The sequence below is a fragment of the Carcharhinus amblyrhynchos genome, chromosome 24 (genome assembly GCF_965287045.1).
Source record: "Carcharhinus amblyrhynchos chromosome 24, sCarAmb.v2.hapA, whole genome shotgun sequence".
NCBI classification, from domain to species: domain Eukaryota; kingdom Metazoa; phylum Chordata; class Chondrichthyes; order Carcharhiniformes; family Carcharhinidae; genus Carcharhinus; species Carcharhinus amblyrhynchos.
The window spans coordinates 22,457,466-22,467,127 of record NC_137347.1 but is presented as its reverse complement, the minus strand read 5'-3'; the positions used below and the strand labels follow the sequence as shown (position 1 = coordinate 22,467,127).

At 40.2% G+C, this 9,662-nt stretch overlaps 1 protein-coding gene across 3 annotated transcripts in view; it reads right to left on the bottom strand.

Moving 5' to 3' along the window:
• Nucleotides 1–1,245: 1,245 nt before the first annotated feature.
• LOC145358013 (dyslexia-associated protein KIAA0319-like protein) overlaps nt 1,246–9,662 on the bottom strand; it is an 88,750-nt gene continuing 80,333 nt past the window's right edge. For all 3 annotated transcript variants that reach the window (XM_080211695.1, XM_080211697.1, XM_080211696.1), the window contains exon 21: nt 1,246–7,396. In XM_080211695.1, coding sequence (XP_080067821.1) covers nt 7,209–7,396 — 188 coding nt within the window. In that variant the 3' untranslated portion in view covers nt 1,246–7,208. The remainder of the gene's footprint in view (nt 7,397–9,662) is intronic.

Below are 9,662 nucleotides of genomic sequence, written 5' to 3'. Positions count from 1 at the left end.
TGTTAATACATGTGACAATAATAAATCAAAGTATCTGAAGAAATCATTTAAAGTGGAAATTGGACAGTGGTTGTCCAGACTTCCCATCTGGACAAACCAAAGATTTAAACTACCCTAGTTTGGGTTAACTGACTGTAGGGAAGGCTGGGAAACTGTAATCCTGATAATATACAGCCTCAAGATAAAGGGGGGCGGGGGGGGGGGCGGTTTAGAACGGAGTTGAGGAGGAACTTCTTCACTCAAAGGGTGGTGAATCTCTGGAATTCTCTGCCTGTTGAAGTGGTGGAGGCTGCCTCGCTCAATATTTTTAAGATGCGGGTTGATAGGTTTTTGATAGGCAAGGGGATTAAGGGTTATGGGGAGAGGGCAGGAATGTGGAACTGAGCCACGACAGATCAGCCATGATCTTATTGAATGGCGGGGCAGGCTCGAGGGGTTAGATGGCCTACTCCTGCTCCATACTCCTGCGCCTTGTTTGGGGGCGTTTAAGAGGTCTGTGGATAGGTTTATGGACGAAAAGGGATTGGTTTAGGTTAGTGGGTCATTGTTGTTGTTTTTTTTAACTGGTCGGTGCAACATCGTGGGCCGAAGGGCCTGTTCTGCGCTGTAATGTTCTATGTTCTATTTCTTATGTTCTTATACATGAGCAATGGGAATTACAGGCAGATAGAGATTATGGCACCAAAACTGAGGAAGCCCCGGCTTTTGAGCCTTTAAACACTTGCTTTTTTCCTCATACATGGGAGCAACGTGATGCAGTTGAGGGTCTAATATCAGAGAGATCATTCTGTTTGGTAATGCTGTTTGGTAACACTTATTTGTGTTATTTCTGACTTCTCCATTTGATTATTTTTTCCAATTTCCCCGTGCTACAAATTAGAAATCAGTCTAGAATTCACAATTCCACACAACTTCCACCAAAATAAGATTTAAGGGTGGAATTTTCCAGGCCCTTCGCCCCCGTGTTTTCTGGCATTGGAGGCTGTGTGCCATTGGCCAGCAGTGGGATCTACCAGTCTTGTCACTGTCTGTGGTGTTCTGTGTGGCTCAACTATTGCCTTCACCAGGACCGGAAGATCCCTCCAGCAGGAAGGCCCAGAAAAATCCCACCCTAAACATTTAAAAGTGGTAAACCTCAGGATCTAAAACAGTGCAGTTGATTACATACATCACACTAACTTGGACCACACGTATTAAAAGGTTACGGACAGTTGGAAGATGACATTTTCCAGTACAAAAGAAACATGAAAATTGAATGGCTCATTTATTGGCAGAAAAGGGAATTTCAAAGCAGAGCATACTAGATCTTATCCAGACCACAGTACACACACCAATACTCTTCAACAAAAATAAAATGCAGTTACAGACATAAATTAATACATGTAAAATAAATTTTATATCAAATCCATTTGGTCAACACAAGGTAATGCAGAGAGGCTATAGCTTGAAATAATTGTTGGAGGCAATTTGCGTATAAACCAAAGAATTTCATTTTATACATGAAAGCCAAATTTAATAGCTGTTCCCAACCCCGAATCTCCATTTTTTATAATGCCCCAGTTGCCCATCTTTTTTTTAAGACTGATTAAAATATTTTGAATGTTAATTCTCAATTTCTTTTCCATTCAGGGTACTATTTTGAAATCACAACAGGCCAGCAACTACAAGAAGGTTTTATATGCTGAGGGGAGGGGATGGACACCCATCTCAACACTCTCCCTCCTACCCACCCCCGAGCTTGTCCCTATAATACAATGGAACGGACAGGTGCCAAAGTCTGCAACATGTCCACCATATTTAAGCATAATTAAGGGTAAATTAGACTGGTTATCAAGCCAATTGAATATAATAATGCGTTGCCCACATCATAAAACGTTTGATTTGGGCAAGCAAGCAGAAGCGGGAAGTTCAATTTCTTTAAAATCAGATGCTGGAGTGAGAGGGTTTGGGGGGGGGTGCTTTTCTGGGGCTGCCCTTTGCCATTCACTGAACAACCTCCCTCACAACCCAACCCCCTTTCATTCTTCTATCCATTCCTTCCCTTGCAGCTTTCCCCCAACCCTCCCAATGCCCCCGCTCCTGAACCTACCCAAACCCTCCTGGCACAGGGCACGTCTTATCTGCTCTGGAGATCCATGGGCCTTGATAATCTTCTCCCACAATCCTGGCAGTTGTCACTGATACTTTCCGGGCACTGTCACGACTGATGGAGCTGTCGGCCAAATTGGCTACCAGCTCCAGAGGGTGGGACATCTACCTCATTGAGGGATGGAAGTCTCACCTGGCCCTCGCGAAGCCCTCTTGGCAGCGCTTTATAGCTGTGGGGCAGATCGGTGTGAATCATGTTGGCTCCATGCTGACATGGTTTTGGGGGTAGTGATGTGCCATCTCTGCCACCCTCCTATTGTTTTATTAAGTCTATAATGTACTGACAATGAAGGAGTTTGGTGAAAATCTAAGTTGAAAATCTGAGTTTAACTGAACTAGAACAGTTCTTAGACAAAGCCACAACTATATATTTTTTAAAGTTCTGGCTTGAATTTGATGAGATGTTTAACTCTATACAAAAAAAAACAAAGTATATCTATTGAATAGAAGTTCATTGGATATCTAAACAGCCTATGCACAGTGTAATCTTTGATTGCTGTGTTCGTATAAGAAGTTTTAAACTAGGATTTTACAGCATAGAAGGGGCCCTTTGACCCATTGCGTCTGCGCTGGCCAACAAGCATTTACCTATTCTAATCCCATTTTCCAGCACTTGTTCTGTGGCCTTGAATGCGGAAGTACCAACAGTCAGGCGGTTAATGAAAGCAGTCTTTTTTTTCAAATCAGTAACAGTCTTAAGAAAATGTGGACAATTGGTAGAACATTATAGAAAATGGAAAGTAAGGGTTAGAAATAGACACAGAATTTGGCTTTTAAATGTAATGTGAATTTCTTTGCAAACGTCACAGTTCTATTCAATTTGCATCAAGCAATAAAAAAAGCCTTTGGTATCAAAACCATCCACGATGATCGTTAATCCCTTTACTAGCAAGGCTATACATAAGTTTTGACAAAATGTTGCTACAATATCATGTTAAAATTTACTTCCTCGACCAATAGCATAAGGTATAATTTTCAAGTTTTACATTTGCATAGACTATCCAAATTAATTTGGGAATGGCATACTGTTACCTAGATATAATTTAGTATTGACGCACATCTAAAATTTAAACAATAAATATCAATACACAGGCAAATAAACATTCTGTGGAGAATATCAGCTATCAGCTCAGCTAAGCTCAATATCCCCACATGCCAGGTTGGCTGGAAATTTTTATTGTCATTCCTCATGAGATATTCTTTGTGTGACTGGTTACAAACATATACATCTGAAAATAACATTAACAATTCATAACAAAAACACTAACAAATTGAAATCAAATGATGTTGCATCAAGATGTAATCTTACTGGAAACTACAATGCTCAATCCACTGTTATTCCTGCATAATTGTGCAATGTCACATCAATCAGACCTTGTTGGATATCTGCTTAGTAAACATAATAGGTTGAAACAGGTAAAGTTGCCATAGTCTCAGATGACCACAGGCTGTTCTTCCCTTTGACGGGGAGAGCCAACTGGTGATGATTTAACCTGAGGGACATCACACCTCAGATCAGGAGCACGGTTGAGAAGGGGGTCCTTCATGAATAACCTCAGCCTGTGCGGGAATTGAACCCGCGCTGTTGGCATCAGTCATAATAAAAGTTAATATGCCAATGAAGGAGCTAACCATTTCTAAAAAATAAAATAAATGCTTTTAGTTTTGGAAAATAAATTTCAGACACTGAACACTTAACAGTTTGCTACTTAAAAAAAACCTTTACTTCAGCTTATCAGCTGCTTATTCCCAGAAACTATCCAATTACTTATAAAAGCACAATTTGTGCTTTAACAATACAAACACTGAGCTCAGTCAAAATTCTTCAGTGACAGACGCTGGTGCATAGTGCAACTCTCCAATACAGTGTAACGCTACACAAGAAAAGGTGAACAATACAATTGTTGTCATTTCTTCCAACTGTGTAAATTTACTCGATGCTCACATCTTTTAAGGTCATTACCTATTTTTATACAATGAATGATTAATCTCCGAGGATTTTTTTTAGTGCAAGTTTACTTTCCATGTACCTGGGTTCAGAAGCTGTGTGTTCAAGAACACTTCATGATCACCATATCCTCTCACCAAGCTCGACACAAAGGTTTTACTTCAAATCACAGTTGTGTGTGAATTTTCATTAAGTATCTGAATGCCCATTACACTAATTTCTACAAGTTTATTGTAAAATGGCTGAATAGACTCTGCAAGTCTTGCTATGCTACTCTGCGGCTTAATCAGGGATACGAGTGTTTCATATAAAGAATGAGAAGGTGCAATGTCAATCTGCCCATCAATTCAAACCACCCTCCCATCAACCCCACCCAGAGAAAAGCTACTTCTGGTAACCTGATAGATGGTGAATACAAATAATTGGGGATAGCTATACCGCACTGAATTTAATCAATTAAAACTTATATCGACCACACTTGCTATTTCTTAGACAGTTTTCTCAGGATGTAGTAAATAAAAGTACAAATTTGTTTTCAAAAAATTAATCAGCTTCTTCCCGCCCACATAAAATGGAATAATGGAATAGCTGCGCTGCCAATCATGACTCAAAAGTCACTCCTGAGACCCGAGCACAGAATCAACTCAGACACATCAGTGCAATGCTGATTGAGTGCTGCATTGTCAAGGGTGCCATCTTTTAGGTGAGCTTTTAAACCAAAGTCCCACCTGCCCTCTCAAGCTGTGTAAAAGATAACACAGCATTACGTGACCAGGAACAGGGGGAGTTAACTTTAAAATAAAATTTCATTTGTTTTTATTTGTCCTGACATCTGCAAGATAAAAAGCTTCGACGACAGGTCTTTCTTTTGAGCAATTTTCTAGTTCTCTAATAGCAAGTGACTATTTATCCTGTTGTTGTCTTGCAAATGTTACAATTAGCTAGCACGTTTCCCACATTATAACAGTGTCCGCACTGGAAAAATATTTCATTGGCCATGGAAGTGCTATGAGGGTATCAAGGTCATGAAAGTTCTTTCCTTCCTAAGGAAGGCCTGCTTTAATTGTACTCAATTGCCACAGAAAGATGGACAACAACAGGTTTGGGGACCAGTCCATTGAATTTTCCTCTGAGTGTACATTGTCTCTTCAAGCCAATGAATCACATATTAGAATACAATTCAATTGATGCCAGCAGCGCCCTTTTGGTACATTACTCATGTAGCCATTTGTTACACACAAGCAAGCCTACACGATGGCTCGAGGCATCACCACTAAGTTAAAGCTAATCAATACATGTGTGCTTTTTCAGCAGGAATACCTGGATAATTTTCTCTTTCCCGGAAGGCAACTGAGGCAAGTTTTCACAGGCACACACCCAGAATTGGAGACTCAGTAGCACATCCCTTGATGCATTTGATCAATGAGCCTGTGAGACCTCATCCCATGTTTTTTAAACAGAGTAGCTCAGTGCATAGATGCTCCAAACTTGGAAAATTTTAAAAAATAATCTGCAGATATGCCCAAAAAGCTTGTACGTTGATACCAATTTCTGATTTTGGTTTTGATTTCTCTTCTACAGACAGTTCGTCACCCTGTATTATAATTAAGCAATCCAGTTTATATTGTTACTCTTACAGGAATCATTTTTCTATGCATATGTTTAGGGTACATTGTATCTGAAGTAATTGCCAGAAATGTTTACTTACAGCAATCCTCGGTAACTGCATTTAAAAAAAGGAACAAGACAGCGCTTCATTAATTGCCTGATGAGAGAACATGGCTGTGTGTAGTTCTTACTAAAATAGTGCAATCTTGCCAAATGTTGAAAGATCAGATGGACAAAATAATCAGTTTTTTTTTGCTTTTTGAACACATCATCTAGAATTTTTCCAGTTATCAAAGTTTCCAATGTTTTGTCATTTTAAATTAAAGGTACATAGTTCCTTTTAAACGTTCTTAATTTACTTATTAGCAGCACAGCATTTTGTTTGGCTGGTGTACAACGGATACATCTCAAAAACAATTAAAACATTTCTATTTCTGGAAGGCACTAGGCAGGGGGCGGGAGGGGTCACTAACATCTCGTTCATTACACTATCTATTTGTTATATTAAATTACCACCAATTGGATTGTTCACCAGTATCAAGATGTGAAGTCAGGTGCCAGTGTATTTAAAAGGAAGACACTTTTTTTTAATAAAAAGGAGAAATAAATCAGCAGCAAATAAAAGACTACATTCATTGGAAGGGAATAATGCTGCAAAGCAGTTCATTCCCAAGGAATAAATTAAAAACACCCTGTTAATACTTCACACTACTAAAAGGTTTTTAAACCAACACATTCCCAATATTAACACAAAAAAAATCAGTAGTGAGAATAATTTTTTTTTATAAAACTAAAACGATCCAGGGTCATTGCTGGATGTGCAATATTTCTGCACAAGAGTCAACTCACTCTAAACAACAACAGGCGTGAACCAACAAATCCCTTTGTGTTTGCCTGCGTGACAATTCTTCAACAGGAGAAAGGTAGAAGTTCTTTGCAACATTTCCAGAATTATAGGACAGTGCTTAGTATCACAGTATTCAGCTTTCCGTGGGTGCCAGCTGATTAATATAGTTGCTGAACTGAAGGAAATGGTCAATCCAAACCTCAGGTAAAACGGTCAAACGTTCACAAGACATCCAGTGTGTTCTCGCATCACATTTTTGGCTTCAAAGTATTTTTCTTTTTGAACAGATTTCCTGTGGACATCTGACTGGAAACACAGGACATTAGAACCACAATACTGCAGACAGGGCTGCACTCCAAGCTTCAGCTTCCCAAATTAAAGAACGCAAGGTTTTTTTTTTGGCCAGTTTGCATCTCTCCTGAGTCTCTTTTCTGGCCTTCAAATGAGAAACCAGTTTTGTTAATCTCAGACAGGTAGATCAGCATAAGCACTAGAACGCTGTACTGACTCATTTTGTGAGGATTGTTACACTCTGCATGCAGCACAGCAGTCACTATTGCTTTAGATCAATCTTCATCTTACTGAGCAGAGATAATACTGGGAGACAGTTTCTCCCCTAGATCTATAGCTTCTACAAGTCTGGCAGCTGGATTCCAGTTATAGGATTTCCTCCCGTTGTTTCTTGGTTTTTTGAATCACTTGGCCATTGTGGATTGATCCATTCTGGTTTCGTAATAATTTCCCTTTCTCTCTGTCTGGCCAGGTGAAGATAGCTTCATCACTGTCAAGTTCAGATTCGGAAACCATTAAGCTGGTGTTCTGTGCTGGAGTTTTCAGCCTGCCAACTGCAATGAAACATTTTATCAGCAATACTGCAACACAGAACAGGGGTGGAAGAATCAGATTGCAAGAACCATGTTGAAGGAAAATCTTGTGTGGTATTCTTACTGGTGTAATTGCTATTAGTTTGATGATAATACTTAGTAATGGAAAATAGAATTTTAGAAATTTAAGCAGAGTAACTACTACATCAGGGTCATAGTTCCTCAGTGGACCTACCTTGCATTAAGTTGATCTTTCTCTACACCCTAGCCATGACTGTAACATTATATTCTGCACTCTCCCGTTTTCTTCTCTATGAGTGGTATGCTTTGTCTGTATAGCGCGCAATAAACAATACTTTTCACTGTATGTTAATACATGTGACAATAGTAAATCAAATAGTTTAACAGTTGGCAGCAGCTATGTATTCCTATCCGCTGACAGCCTAGCCCCATTTCGCTGATAATGTGGTATTAGTGACAAATTAACTATTATGTTTTCCTTTGGCTGATCAGCTGAAGTAGGAATGTACTGTAGCATATCTGAACATATCAACAAAGGCTCCAAAGTTTAACATTCATTAAGAGAAATAAATGATCAAAATGAATATTTGTCGTGTTTGACAAATTTATTGGATTTCTATGAGGATGTGACTAGTGCGGTGGACAGAGGGAAACCGGTGAATGTGGTGTTTCTAGATTTTCAAAAGGCGTTTGATAAGGTGCCTCACAAAAGTTTGCTTCAGAAGGTTAGGGTGCATGGAGTTGGGGGTAAGGTGTTAGTGTGGATAGAGGATTGGTTGTCTAATAGGAGGCAGAGAGTTGCTATCAATGGGTGCTATTCTGAATGGCGGTTGGTGACTAGTGGAGTGCTGCAGGGATCGGTGCTGGGGCCTCAGCTATTTACCATTTATATAGATGATCTGGAGGAGGGGGCTGAGTGTAGGGTGACGAAATTTGCTGATGACACGAAGATGAGTGGAAAAGCAAATTGCACGGAGGGTGTGGAAAGTCTGCAGAGGGATCTGGATAGGCTGAGCGAGTGGGCGAGGACCTGGCAGATAGAGTACAACGTTAGCAAGTGTGAGGTTATCCACTTTGGCAGAAATAATAGTAGGAGGGATTACTATTTAAAGGGCGAAAAGCTGCAGTGTGCTACGGTGCAGAGGGACCTGGGGGTCCTTGTGCATGAGTCACAAAAACCCAGTCTGCAGGTGCAGCAGGTGATCAAGAAGGTGAATGGTATGCTGGCCTTTATAGCGAGGGGGATAGAATATAAAAGCAGGGAGGTCTTGCTGCAACTGTACAGGGCACTGGTGAGGCCGCAGCTGGAGTACTGTGTGCAGTTTTGGTCGCCGCACTTGCGCAAGGATATTTTGATTTTGGAGGGAGTGCAGAGGAGGTTCACTAGGCTGATACCGGAGATGAGGGGATTGGACTATGAAGAGAGACTAAATAGACTGGGTCTGTACTCGTTGGGAGTTTAGAAGGATGAGGGGGGATCTTATAGAGATGTATAAGATAATGAAAGGGATGGATAGGGTAGAGGTAGAGAGGTTCTTCCCGCTTAGAAAGAATAGCAGGACTAGAGGGCACAGCCTCAAGATAAGGAGGGGACAGTTTAGATCGGAGTTGAGGAGGAATTTCTTCACTCAAAGGGTGGTGAATCTCTGGAATTCTCTGCCCGTTGAAGTGGTGGAGGCTACCTTGCTAAATATATTTAAGTCATTGGTAGATATGTTTTTGACGGACAAGGGAATTAAGGGTTATGGGGAGAGAGCAGGAACTGATCCACTTCAGATCAGCCATGATCTTGTTGAATGGCGGAGCAAGCTCGAAGGGCTAGATGGCCTACTCCTATTTCTTATGTTCTTATGAATACAGAAGCAGCATCTTCAAATTTATAGAGAAGGATTTTAGGGTCCCCACTCCTGAAGGTGTCCACAAACATAACACAGTAACTTGCAGAACGTGCTGAACTTGTTTTCATTACAACAGACATTTTACACTTCAGCTATTTGAGAAAGGTGTCTTGCAATTCAATTTCAAATACCAGCATTCTCTGGATTTGTGGAAACACAGTTACATTTTCTTTATCCCAATTAAGTATTGAATATTTCAGAGATTGGGAAGGCTGATGTCCTATTTTTGCATAGATGGAGGTGGGAAAAAATTCTTAAATGGGTTGAATTGGTATTCCACTAGGATTCTAATGAGATGGAATTAACTGATAGATTCAGTGAAGGCACATCTAGGTAGCATCAAAAATAACTGAAGTTTACATTCAGTT